At 36.0% G+C, this 14858-nt stretch overlaps 1 protein-coding gene across 1 annotated transcript in view; it reads right to left on the bottom strand.

The window, feature by feature from the left end:
- Window positions 1–1069: 1069 nt before the first annotated feature.
- The window catches only part of LOC132544798 (serine/arginine repetitive matrix protein 2-like), a 132209-nt gene continuing 118420 nt past the window's right edge, over window positions 1070–14858 (bottom strand). Inside the window, exons 9-13 of the mRNA XM_060208444.1 lie at window positions 9775–11196; window positions 5121–5259; window positions 4688–4789; window positions 4115–4288; window positions 1070–3975 (exon numbers count right to left, since the gene is read on the bottom strand). Of these exons, the coding sequence (XP_060064427.1) occupies window positions 3712–3975; window positions 4115–4288; window positions 4688–4789; window positions 5121–5259; window positions 9775–11196 (2101 nt within the window). The 3' untranslated portion in view covers window positions 1070–3711. The remainder of the gene's footprint in view (window positions 3976–4114; window positions 4289–4687; window positions 4790–5120; window positions 5260–9774; window positions 11197–14858) is intronic.

The raw sequence follows: 14858 nt of genomic DNA, 5'->3' as shown, positions 1-14858 counted from the left end.
TATCAGTAATACTCACATCCTGCATGAATACGTCCATCATACAGTTAAAACTAATTTATCCTCCGAATCTACTGTATTCATAAACCGTATTTCCCTCTCTGTGATAAACAAGTAAAACCCTAATTTTCATATTGGGGTATCATTATCTGGTGATGATACCAATGACTTTGATTCATAAGCCCCTGCATCTTTTGAATCCGCCGGACGAGCGTTTTCAGCGTCCGCCGTTGGACCGCCAGCTCATTTACCAAACATTATGTCAACCACTTCATAATACCCGAAGGAACTTGTGGTAACAACGTGAACATAGAACAGGCTAATCAGCGGCCAAGGACTGACGACCTCGCTGAAGAAAAGGTTAACATTCCACCTACCATTGTACCTTACTTTGAGAGAGAAGGTTCTTGTCAACATGTCCTAAAATTCCTCTAGCTTGATGGAGGTATATTGATGATGTATTTTTCATTTGGACCCATTCTCGAGATGATCTTACCTCCTTTTTGGATTCAATGAACTCATTCCACGCGACCATAAAATTAACCGCAGAGAGTAGTGATGTCCAAGTAAATTTTTTAGATACCACCGTCTTTATAAAGAAGGACAACTCAGTGAGTTATCGAACTTTATGACAATAAAGTCACGTGCACGAGGGCACCACATTTAGGGTACCTTAGGGGATGAAAATTGTTGTATCTTTGCCCTGACGAGCCGTAACTGGCGAAACCGGTCGACTAGAATAAAAGTATTCCACCTACTTAACCTTTTGAAGCTGGTTGATGTTGAGTTCACTTCTACTACGATGTTTTAAAAATACGATATAAATACAACAGAACTCTGAACCCTCAACAATCTTTGAATTACAGATTTAACTTACAGAGTGTAGATAGATCCTTAGGGAGGAAGTTTTCATAAATATGAATATTTTTGTTGGAACATATGTATATTGTTTTACCCTTACAAATAATGAGTGAATAATGTACTGTGTAAATAAACAAATAAAGGGATTGGTCCAGATCAAGATATTTTCACGGTGCTCTTTACCAACACTATAAAGTAAAAACAAACACTGTTCTCTAGTTCACACACCTTTTTAATGATCTTCCCTTGGAAGTTTTTCATAATGTGTATATATTTATAATATTACTGATGTAAAATCCACATTTGTAATGTATTTGTTACATGGATTCCTATAAACTACATGTCACATGACTGTCATACAGGGTCATGTGACTAAACACAGATCACATGGTTCAAACTGGTCACATGACCTTCGAAACACAAACAAAGAATAATGTGTGGTATGATTAATTTTCCTTTGGAAAAGTTGTAGGGTGGGTGGAATGCCTTCTATCTGTACAATCAACGTTACAAATATTGTAGAATACTTGAATAATTTTTGGACTGGAGAGATGCATGGTTCATAACTAAAATATCTTTTATAATTGATTTCCTTGGTTGATGATACTTTGTTAAAATCTGACAATGACCGATAATTCCTTTTTTTTTAAATGAATTCATATTTTCATACTTTCAAATATTTTTACTTCCCAAAGCTGAAAAATTTAGTTTCTAAATTCTGACATGCCACATGACATTTCATTCAAGTTAGAGTAACTTTATTACAATTGTGCAAACTTGGAATTTATCAATTTTGCATCAGGTCAACAATATATTCCATACTGAATTAGTCTTTTTTTTAAAATGTTAACATTACCAGGTAAAAAGCAAATGATAATTATGTGTGACAACAATTTAAAAATATAACAATTACATTCCTAAAATAATTCAACAATAGAAAAACTTATTTTTTAATAAGTCTGATAGATGAAACTATTCAACAAATTTGAAAAATTGTTGGGTTTTTTTTTTTTTTTTTGCCTTTTTCTTAATCTGGAATTTTTTGCTTAACAAATGTTTATTTCATCAAAGGTACAGGAGGAAAGCACACGGATGATTTATGGTTTTTTGTGTATAGCTCATAAGCACAAATGTATAGGCTAATTTAATTAATTAATGCTGAGGATCCAAAGAAACATATCACAATCTTAAAATGATTGAGTTCTGGTTATTATTTTCAAGAAAATAATTTGTAGCCATCTTTATTGATGGAGCAATGTGTATTCATCTGATCTGACTGAATAAGCCAGTTCATTTAAAAACTAAAGGGTAGACACCATACTATCCCCAGTATTTGGCAGTAAACATTGTGAATAACTTGCATTATAGAAAGATGAAGAACATATATATATAAATTTATGTTTATTATCATTTTTCTGATATTAAACATATTACTTTTCAGCTTAATTTTCTCTTTTCCAAGATCAAGCATTCTGATCCTGACACAAATATACAGCTTGATTAAATTAAATATTTTCCTCCTCAACAGTAAACAAATAATACATTCTGATATTAATACATACGAAAAATAATACACAAACAAATTGCATAACTGCAAATAAATTATCATAAAATAAGACAGTAAAACCTACGTATGGATAAACTGATCAACTAAAATGAAATTTTTTATGACTTTTGCACCGTTATTTTTGTTATATTCACATTTTACACAAAAGACACTATGGGAGTGAAATAATGTACAATGTCTACAAGCTTAGGAAAGAGTTATCTCCCTTAGACCATATTTATAACTATAAGACAACATGTCTGGAATATGAATATAACTATTTCAACAAGTTTTCTGATACACACACATCCAGACACATAAGTTTGATCATCTCTAGTCGTGGAGGGGTTCATTTACACACTGCTTATAACAACATCAACAATAATAGCAAGGATTTCAGGCAGTTTTAGCCTGTATAACAAAAAAATCAAAATTAATACTTCAACAGGTACTGCAGATAAAAAGTGTTGAGACACCATTAAAAATGAAACAACACTAACGTCTACATTATAAGCTGTTCACAGAATCAAATCTGCCATAATTAGGGGTTGGAACAGAATTTACAAAATAAATAAATATGAAGCTTAATTTTTGTTTCTCCTGTCAGTGCGAGATCCAGTCTTCCATTTTAAAATTTGTCTTTAATAAGTTAAACTGTAAAAACAAAACAAAAAAAACAAAAACAAAAAAGGGAAAAATGCAAACTATTAAAATGAAATAAGATGACAAAAATTTGATTTTTGATGACTGATATATTGTATTGCAAATGGAAGATGAAGCAAACTTCTAAACTTGTTACCATGGTAACAGAAATGTTTTACAACTTTCTGTCCGAGTACAGAAGATGCATTCTGGTATATTGATAAACTGAATAAAACATGGAATATGCAAGCAATGAGGAATGACGAAAAAATAAAAACATTCCTCAATATCTTTCCTCTCATACGTGACAATATCACTCGTGTACAATATCATTTTGGCAGCACAATCTCAAACTCACCTCATGCTTACACAAATGTGTTGACAAGCACAATTCCATGAATCCGAAAGAAAAATAAAATTTATCTGAACACATTTGTTATCACAATATCCTTGCGTTGACTCCATGTTCTTTGTCAGGGATGCTTCGGTATATTAATTATGTCACACTCCCACGTTGAGTCTTTAGTCTGGGATTCTCCGTCGCATAATACCAAGGTAACAAGTGCTTGGAAGTAATACCGCACACTTTGTCATTGGTCAAGGATGCTCCCAGTAAACAGCAGACATGGCACTGTTTGTGACAGATTCTCTCAATAACCCACCATTCAGTGTCGTTTGTCAGGAATACTCCGGCGCAATGCCTGAATTTGTTCCTGTCCCAGTGTGATCTTGTCCTCGAGGTTCTGGTGCTCAACAGTCAGTCTTGATTTCATTTTGATGTAGTATTGATAATCTTCCAGCTCCTGATCGCTGAGCGATTCACGCAGTATTCCAAAAATCTGCGTACTCCGTTGGTCGATATCCTGTTTAAGTTTCTGTGCCTCTTCGTGCTGCGCCTTGTATCTATCTCGCTTCTGGGTTGCTATGTCCTGTAAACAAAATGCAAAATTTCAATTTCAGCTTAAATTTCCAGAGAATCAATCAGAGAATGATTTACATCATAAATTTTATAACATCAAGAGGTTATTTATAATCTGTTACAATAAGTCCAGTGATGCTTGCCCGTACCTTTTGATGGACATCACAGTCCTCAGGTAGACTCTGCAATGCATTTTCAGCACGTGCGAGGAGACCAGACACTTTCAGGAGGAGGCGGATGATGTGGTCCATCTCTCGTAAGAATGACTGGAACTTATCCTTCTCCTTCTGACTCTTACATTTCTGTTCCACCGTCTCAGATACCTAAACAGGAAGTGATGTCAATCAGAAATCAAACGAGGAAAATGACAACAAATACATCGACAATAAGGAACAAGAAACTTCAAAGTTTGTTGCTATTTCGTTGTACTGTAATAAGACCTTCCTCTGAATTTCAGTTAAAAGAAATGAGTCTGCCCCTTGGGGTTCAGTAATAAGACCTCCCTCTGAATTTGAGTTAGAAGTAATGAGTCTGCCCCTTGGGGTTCAGTAATAAGACCTCCCTCTGAATTTGAGTTAGAAGTAATGAATCTGCCCCTTGGGGTTCAGTAATAAGCCCAATCTCCGCACCTTGTTAGAAGAACAAACTGTCTCTTTAGAAGATTAAGAGGTTGAGAGAAAGAAGGGGAAAAGGAAAAATATCCACAATATAGTAAATGTTACCATTTTCCCCACAGAATCCACTTCTTTAATTTCAATTTGTAGATCTGATTTTTCATCCTTGAGTTTATCCATCTTTTTCACTATACTTGACACCAGCTCCTCCTGTGAAAAAAAAGTCAAATTTGAGGCTTTCTGCTAACACATAGTAAGTACAGACATGGAGGGAGATAGAACATCACTTTAACATCACAAGTATCTAAAAAAGACAAGAATTTCTGTATACCACCTTGTGTATTATAAAAAATGGTGGCGTGAATCATAATTCTTCTATTTCTCTGAAGACTTGTTTGACTTAACCTTGTAAATTTAGGGATTATTGAAAGATTGAGACCTGCAACAACATGCATGAAAATAACTGTTACGCTGTGTATACTATAGTAACAGACAAAAGGCCACAGATGGGAACTTTAACCTAGAAAAACTTCAAACAGACCTTTGTTCTAAGGAGACTTTCTGGATCTACGATGTCCTCCGTCATCTTCTTTCCCAGTTCTTCACTGTTACGGATGTCAATTTCGATCTGAGCCTTGGAAGGGGACACCCAATAGGTGGAAGGCGGGGATCCCTTTTCCCTGCAAAAAATAAAATTCTAATTACTTTCTTTGTTACTGGTTTAACAGCCATGGCCACATCAAGATGGCATCTAATCATGAAGCAGCTTCACTATAGCCAACACACTAAGCAAATTAAAGATCTTGTTTCTCAAACAGGCATAACAGTTATCTAACCTAAATATAATTATGATTAACCATAATTACCACAGCACTGTTATTGCAAACATTTTCGTTCAACTTTTAAATGAATCAATATGAATAAATACCATTGAACAGAGTCCAAAATGTTTTTATTCAACGATATTTATTTCACTGGTTTCTCTAATGGAACTCTTTTGTGAAGGAGATTACAATGTTGTAACATATATCTCTGAACATCGATTCAAACCTTGTGAGAGTAGACATAATATCCCATGAAGCCTCAATCTTATTTATATTTTAAATAGCAGTTGATTTGATCTTTTCTAATAGTACACATTTTGTTGTGAATATATTCTAACATCCCACCTGTTAGCTTGCATTGTAAAGATGATTAATGACTGTTCAGCTGAGAGCAAAATTCACAAACATAAATCCAATCACTTTTCATGTCATAAGTGCTCAGTTACAATATGAGGGTATCATGCACATTCTTGTTGATGTAGTTTACGTATATAGATCCAATGGAATATATGGCTTTGATCTCAGATGTTCTTTCCAATCTCAACAAACTCATGTATTCTCATTCATTTTTAAGAATGAACTTCACTGAAACTACATGCTGATATAAAGCTCCAGATGAAAACTTCCAATTCTTAAATTTCACAAAATTAAACTGCTCTAATTCTCCATGGACGTTTTCCACTTCTTGTATTTTAAACTCTGATTTGTGAATTACAGCTCCGTTATCAAAGAGCTTCAACTACATCCCATCTCTAAAATGGTTCCAGCACTTCTGTTTAAAATTTAAACACGCATTTCCACCAAAATACACTTAAATAAATCACGGAAACTCTGCTACTACTTCTGTTTAAAACTTGAATGCTTTAGGTTAAAGACTAATAAAATAATGAGGTATATGTGTAGCCAGTCTGTTCTAAAAGCAAGTACACACACAAACTGTGCATGTAGTTTAGATTACCGCCACTGTGGTGCGTTTGGAGTTACCACGATTTATGGGATATATATTTGTCTTGAAGTAATCTTTAGCTCTCTGTGGAAGAGATTTTTACAGAGGAACATGGTCTAATCTTAGATATCATCTTGCCAAAAATTGCCAAGATAAACTCAGAATACTATGATAACAACTTCAGTGAGCTGGGTCACTGCTCCATCATCTCCTGGGATTTACAAAAAAAAGTGAAGAAAAATTTCCAAATCAGACAGACTTTCAATATAAACAAGTTCAAGTATCACCAGAATGGATGAGAAAACATATCTTAGATCTTCTCCCAACTTCTCAGCATTTGATCTACCCTATCCCAACCCCCATCCTCATCTGCACTCTCATCGAAGACCTTTCCTCCCCACCCCACCCCCCCCACCCTCACCTCATTACAATAGACTATTAACCCCTTTCATAATCATATATCTGTAAGCCCCCCTCCCCCCCAATTGAACCCTGTCCACATTTCAAACATGTTTGTGAAGTTAAGATTAATATAGAAATCAATAACACACAAATAGCCTTGCTCCTATGTAAACTAGAACTGGATCCAGTGTAGATTTGATGTTATGATAGTAAATGGCTATTTCTATTCAAAGATAAACACAAAGAAATCAAGCAAAATGTGCATGATTTTAAAAATTTTTGTTTCATAAACATACCAAATTGATTCCGTGACTGATTTTATGAAATTGATATAAGTGTTCTCCAGTTTCGATTGTCATACGAAGGACTGAAGTTGTTAACAGAATCGACATCAGTACCATACTAAACCCAATACTTAATGTGTTTATACCAACGTTGCCAAACTGATCTTACGTTATTTGCAGAAAAATATTTATCCTGGCATTGATTGGATACTGGTTTACTTAATAATTACAAGAAAACACTCCTACGTGTATAGGCAACTTGGTACTACAGAGTGGTACCAATACCAGTTCTGTGACTGTACTGTAGATCTTCCAACGCTTTCAAGCTGATCATTTCAACGCCGTCAAGCTGATCATAACGAAACTACAATATTGGTCCACCAGACATTCGACAGTTATTGATGTTTGCCAATATGAAAATGTCGCAAATTTAAGAATACATTTTACTTTTTTTAAACAGTAACAGAGCAGCAGAGCTCAAATAGACGTTTTTATCAACAATGTATTAACTTGAAAGAGTGAACTCATCTACACCAAAAACAGAAATTTGTCTATTAAATATCTCTGTTGCTTCATTTCATTTTAAGTAAGTATAGAAGCACTAAAATCAAATATTTTCTTGAGTCTGGCCTAAGCTGTAGTATTTTAAGTACATGTAGTATATAACACAGTGTCTGCCAGAAATCTGTGCTTTTATTAATACCTGTAATTACCTCAGGTACTTCACCTTGACCTTGGCAGCCATCCCAATCACCCCTGGACCCTAAAAGACTAACATTGGTATGACCCATCCATTCATCTAATATAAAGTCATAAACACTTATGGGGGAAGGAAGGTGACAGCATCAAATTTTGGTTTTGACAAATGTTTCTTTCATTTACATCAAAAAACACTCAGAATTACTCTGGAAAGATCATTAGTATAATTTACTAGAAATAAACCTTTTAAGATATTACTTTTATCATTTGAAAATGTTTCCCAGGTAATGAACCGTTCTTCACTGGGATATATCTACGAGATTTCATCCCATCCCAACAAGCAATTCACTTATTCTCAATCACAGCAGATTTTCGTTAAAGACGAATTATCATTACCGTAACATCGTAACACAGTATCTAAGCATTCGTGTACTTTCATTCAAAAGCTTCAATTAAAACATGAGTGTACAATTTATCCTGTACCCTTAGAGGACGGTAAATGATCTTCAGTTTTAAAGGGACCATAATTAAAAGTGTGTAGATCCGATTCCTCTGTGGTACTCATCATGTGCTTCAGTCTGGAGGGTAAAACCTTACCTCAATCTGGTTCACCATCAAACCCTTCTACAACAATATTTCTACTGTAGCAGTGTGGAAGGTCGTGTGTACTTATCAAACTCAACTTTATGTTAACTAACATGGCTCAATTAAACTTTAATTTTGTTTTAGACTTCTAGAATTTTTGTTTCAATAAAACTTTCATTAGGAATACCACACTGGAGCAAAACACTTTTAATTCTTTTCTTTGTATCAGAAAAAAATCTCTTCTTTATTTCAGAACTAAAAATGAACAAATAAAACTATAGAAACACAATGTGATATTTCACTTTATCTAAAATAACACTTAAATGACCTCCACTTAAACAACTGGGGAAAAAATGTGGTCAGTTCCGTGTAAAGACTTTGTTGGTATTCAACAAAAGAGAACCTAGCTTTTTACTATATAAATGTAATGAGAGAACAACTGACAAGGTGACTGAGTGCCTTATAACTGGGAAGTATGCATAGTCATGGAACATGTATCCCACTGATAGTACTACAAACTTTAGTCCGCTTGCTCCTTAAAGTGTTAATACTGTGATACATGCCCACTGCTGTGATTGGTAAGTCATTTTGTGTACATGTTGCGGATTGGACAGAAATAGCTGCACATCTATTATCAGGCCTACTCAACATCTGTTTATATGTAATAATTAAGGGTTTATGGAGCTTTTTGGTTGAAAAGGTCATCAGAGGGTACCTAATCTCTACTCTACAGCTGTAAAATATTATACATGTATTTTCCGTCTGAAATAAATGGGGATCTCAGTGGGGTTATTTTGATATTTTATTGTTAGAAAATAAACTTATCTTTTATCATGACATTATCTAGTCTATTGTTTTTTCCCCATTTTTCAGAAATCTTAACAATGTAGTATTTTACACTGCAAAAAAAATAGGAGAAAACTTCCCTCCTAATCTTTCTTCCCCAGAAAAGTAATAAAACAAGAGAATTAGTAGAACTGATGGATGCTACCATAATAAATGCTACTTCCAAAAGGGCTAATTTTGACAAAATCTAAACATGAAAAATAATAAAGGGCAATAACTCCTAAATTAGGCAAAAAAAGAGTTATGTTTCTTGTATGCTGCACATCTCCTTATCAAGATCTATCTACTTCTTATAGATTTTGTGATATACTCCTGTACAATTATGAGGGAGGTACGAACAAGCAGATAGACAAAGTGGCATCTATATGCTCTCCCTTTGGAGTTTTGAAAAAAAACATGGTTTTGAAAAACTCTTCACGAATTTCTAGGTATATATCTCCCTACCCATGCAATATCATATCTAATCTTAGAGCAGAAAAGGAGACTTTTAATTCAATTTCTTGTTTAAACCTTCATCTTCAACTTCAAAATCTTGCATACAAAATAGAATTTATATCTATGGTTACCATGGTGATGACATTGACTGCAACATAACTTTGTAAAACTTACTTTGGTCTTCCATAGGAATTTTCATCAGTAGTGTTGTCTTGGATACCATTGGGAGTAGAAACTTTAGAATCTTCATTGGACCCAGTGGAGAGTTTTGATGTTTGTGGAGAATGTCCTGAACTGTGTTTCCGAGGTGTTTCTGCAGGTGGAACAATTCCTGACATGAATTTCATTCGTCCTAAATCATCCTGATTCAACATCTCTGACAACTTTTTGTCTTTGTCTTTCAGTTGCCGTGCGAATTCCTGCACTTTTTCATTACACTCAAGTTCTTCCTGTGATGGCTGCCGGCCATGGTTGACAGAGAGAGGTGTATTATGACCTTCACTTAAATCCGAAGATGAAGAACTGCTTTTGTGATGACCATAAGACTGCGTTTCTCTATTGATGGGTGATGGGGCCTCGGGTTGTGGAACAGGTCTGTGTGATATTGGAATCCTTTCAGGAACTTTAGGAGGTGTAGACTCATTATTATACCTATCTGACAGATGAGGTGAAGACTCGAGTCTGGAGTTAGGAGAAATGTCAGGTCGTTCTGGCCTATTATAACTGACCCGATCAGGTGTAATTTGATTGTAAGAACTAACATCCTGTCTATGCACATTTTCACTACTATCACTGTTCCTTTGCAGAGCACCAACAGAGTCGTCTCCCCTTTCAGCACTTCCCTTCCGATGTGGCTGGTCACTCTGATGAGAGTAGCCATTACCCTGCAAACCATATTGTCCAAGACAGTTCATACGTTTCTTTTCCACAGAAAACGGCACTGAATAATCGGACTTATCACTACCGGAGCTGTGATGTTCTCTAGAGGACCTAGAGGCCTGGTTTGTCACTTCCTGTTTACCATCATATCGGCTCCTGTATTTTGAACTATACTGGTTACCTTGCCTAGGAGAATCTGTGCCAAGTTCTGATGGTTTAGTCCGATCTTCGAAAGACTTTTTCAAATTGTTTACACTAGAAGCTGATCTACGAGCCTTATTTTCACCAGAATTATTGGATGGTGTCTTTTCAAAACGGAAAATACGGTCTTTGACCGATGGACTTTCTGTATCTTCTTTTTCAGAAGACACAGCTGGCTGACGGGAATGATCTGATGTCATAAACGTGCGTGGTGCCATGATTGTACTAGAACTCTGGGAATTACCAAGAGGTCTTGAGTTAATAGTTGGAGTTACAGCGCTTTCTGCAGTGACAAATTCGGATTCAGTTACGTTGTTATCAAGGTCAAGAGGAGGGATGTTGATTGCATTTTCGCTCTTCCAGCCCTGATTGTTGAGATGTCTCCGAGGCGGCTTCTGGATCTGTTGCTTATAGTTGTTGTTCTCGGTGAGGAGCGTCGTTGATTTAGAACGACTGTACACACCCACCTGTCGTGCAGACCTCGTTTTGTGGGAACCATACGAATCGTCTGCACATCTGAAAAGACAAATTCGAAAAATGTTACGAAAATCAGCTAGTAACTTACTACATGTACTTACAATAATTGACCAAAGTTATCACCCTTTTTCTATATATTACATTAATTTTTTCCTTTATTTGTTTATTTTGTAGATACATGCTTGCTGTCTGTACATGTAAATGTATATTTGGTACATAGTTTTTATTGTTTTATGTAACCCCTGTCTACATGTGTTCCAATAACCCCCTGTCTACATGTGTTCCAATAACCCTCTGTCTACATGTGTTCCAATAACCCTCTGTCTACATGTGTTCCAATAACCCCCTGTCTACATGTGTTCCAATAACCCCCTGTCTACATGTGTTCCAATAACCCCCTGTCTACATGTGTTCCAATAACCCCCTGTCTACATGTGTTCCAATAACCCCCTGTCTACATGTGTTCCAATAACCCTCTGTCTACATGTGTTCCAATAACCCCCTGTCTACATGTGTTCCAATAACCCCCTGTCTACATGTGTTCCAATAACCCTCTGTCTACATGTGTTCCAATAACCCCCTGTCTACATGTGTTCCAATAACCCCCTGTCTACATGTGTTCCAATAACCCCCTGTCTACATGTGTTCCAATAACCCCCTGTCTACATGTGTTCCAATAACCCCCTGTCTACATGTGTTCCAATAACCCCCTGTCTACATGTGTTCCAATAACCCCCTGTCTACATGTGTTCCAATAACCCCCTGTCTACATGTGTTCCTGTCTACATGTGTTCCAATAACCCCCTGTCTCCATGTGTTCCAATGGCTGCTTTCATCAAGTAGATTCAATATCTATGTATGTTACCAAATTAAACTCATTCTTCCTGTTTTCTAATAGAAATGCTTGAATTCCATGTAAATTATATAACATTAACTACTACACATATAACCTGAAGTTTTTATATGTAGGTTTGTGTATGTTGTGTGTAAATTTCATAATAAATAGCAGCAGAGACTAACAAACATTTCATTCAGTATATAAACTCCTGTCAGGTCTGATACCCAGAGTGATATTAATGCCCTTCAGACCATTTGTAACATAACCCATGTCTCCTGAACATCTTTGTACACCATTAATATTTGCCTTATCTCTGCTACTACATAAATCTGTGTGTCCTAGCATCAGTTCACCTCAACTTCACCTCCTCTAACTATCTCCATCAGTCACTATGTGGTGCCAATTTACCCACGATTTGTGGTCCTTCAGACAAATGGGTGGAAACTTGTCCAGATAGCCTCCTTATAAATTGCATTTTACACATATTTTGTCTACAATCAAACTAGTTATCATAGAATCCATGAAAGCTACAGAGGAGAGAGAGAAGTGTTTATACAAATTGCTAGTTTCTATAGGTCCACTACATACTGTTAACTGTCCATCCATGTAGTCTTAAGAAAACCAGTCAAACTGGTACATTTTATAAGAATTTTTAATTCCCCCCCTCCCCCCAACCTGTTTGACTTTAACCACTACTTTGAAATTCTGACCATTTAGCATTTTCGCTGACCACTCTAGTATATATACTTGTAATATATGTTTAGATGTTTTGACCAGTACCTGGACCCTTCCTAATAATTTCTCTTGTTGTGAATATTAACCTTGACCATTAACTAAGGACACCTGTTCTGGCCGTATCCCTGACCATTACTTAAGAATCCTAACTCAGTCCAGAATTCTGTCTCTCATATACACCCACCCACTAACAGCTGTCAGTCCTCCTTAGTATCAAAGGATGGGTGGAATGCTGACTGCTACAGTAGTAACAGGGCAGAGGTCAAGGTCAGTGATGGCTAAGGTCATTATTATTGTTAGTAATTATATAGATGTAACGGCCATCTTGATACACACTTGGAATTTTAATTGTACAGATAAACATGAAATTTGAGCATTCGTAAATCCAAAAATGACAGAAAGGAAAAAGACAAATAGATATTTAACTATAAAAAAAATTCCAAACTCACTGCAAATGTCTTTATAAATGTACAATACTTTGTGTCTATGAGCTGCAGTGGGCCTGGGTGTAATGCATTCTAAAACACATGCACACATGTACATTTCCTGCCCATTAAATAGTTTGACCATGTTTTTTTCTTTATTTTCTCTCAATGGAAATTCCTTACAGGCTTTCAATTGCATAATTCCCTGGTATGTTACAAGAAATTTCCTTATCAGATAAGGCCCAAATGTTCACTTGAAACAAAACATGTGCCAATTATGCCAGCGGACTTTCAACTGCTAGACTTGTAAGTATCAGGATTTATGATAAAGTGTCTCTATTCTTTAACAATCAGCTGGTGATGAAAGAGACAACCTTTTGGTTTGGGGGCTTGTTTCTACATCACACGAATGTTGATGATTTACAAAACACTTCCTCATCAGTTTCCTGGCTTATGTTTACATACAATGTGAAAGTGACATTTTTGTAAAGTGTATTGATACATTTTCTGTGTTTATTTTTGTTTGTTTGGTGTGTTTTTTTTTTGAGAAAACATATCAGTATGTTTGGTTCTTCAATAAACTTGTGTTAAGTCTGGCATTTTTGACCCATTTGAGACCTCAGTATTATAAAGTCAGCCTCACAGATAAAACAACATCCTTAATTACACAAAAATTTGTTCTCCTGCTTTTATTTGATATAGGAAATTTTCTTTATGCAACATTACCTATATTGTCAATGTACCTGTGTGTAACCTACCTACCTGTGTGTTGTCAGTGTACCTGTGTGTAGCCTACATACCTGTGTGCTGTCAGTGTACCTGTGTGTAGCCTACATACCTGTGTGTTGTCAGTGTACCTGTGTGTAGCCTACATACCTGTGTGTTGTCAATGTACCTGTGTGTAACCTACATACCTGTGTGTTGTCAGTGTACCTGTGTGTAACCTACATACCTGTGTTTTGTCAGTATGCCTGTGTGTAGCCTACATACCTGTGTTGTCAGTGTACCTGTGTGTAATCTACATACCTGTGTGTTGTCAGTGTACCTGTGGGTAACCTTCACACCTGTGTGTAGCCTACATACCTGTGTGTTGTCTGTGTACCTGTGTATAGTCTACATACCTGTGTGTAGCCTATGTACCTGTGTGTAGCCAATGTGCCTGTGAGTAGCCTACGTACCTGTGTGTTGACTATATACCTGTGTGTTGTCAGTGTACATGGGTGTAGCCTACATATCTGTGTGTTGCCTTCATACTTGTGTGTTCGGCAGGGTTTTATTATAAACACCAGGTAGGGCCTCAAATCAATACCAATACCATCATCACTGGTCACTATTGGTCATCACTGTCACTGTCGGTCATTATATTAGTCATACAGTTATTGGTGACAATGATCACTTCTCCCTAAAGACTGATAACTTTGTTTGGCAAAGGAGTGCTTGTGGTCACATGTGGTCATCTGCACTTGTTGACCATTAGTCATAACATGTAAATAAACAGGACATCACACCTGTTCACATCAGACCTGTCCATATCACACCTGTGCACATCACAGAGTATAATAAAAATATCTCCAGGACACACATCCTGATTTTTTTAATCTAAGATCAGATCTACTGTGTGATAATGTGTTTCTATTTCATTAATTGAAATTGACCCTGGTAATATACATTTCAATTCACTTCTAAGATTGCAATCATAACAA

Source organism: Ylistrum balloti, unplaced genomic scaffold, assembly GCF_031769215.1.
Source record: "Ylistrum balloti isolate Yb309-2 unplaced genomic scaffold, AGI_CSIRO_Ybal_v1 Utg369808, whole genome shotgun sequence".
Classification (NCBI taxonomy): domain Eukaryota; kingdom Metazoa; phylum Mollusca; class Bivalvia; order Pectinida; family Pectinidae; genus Ylistrum; species Ylistrum balloti.
The sequence above is the reverse complement of the archived record's forward strand: the minus strand, read 5'-3'. Positions and strand labels throughout refer to the sequence as shown.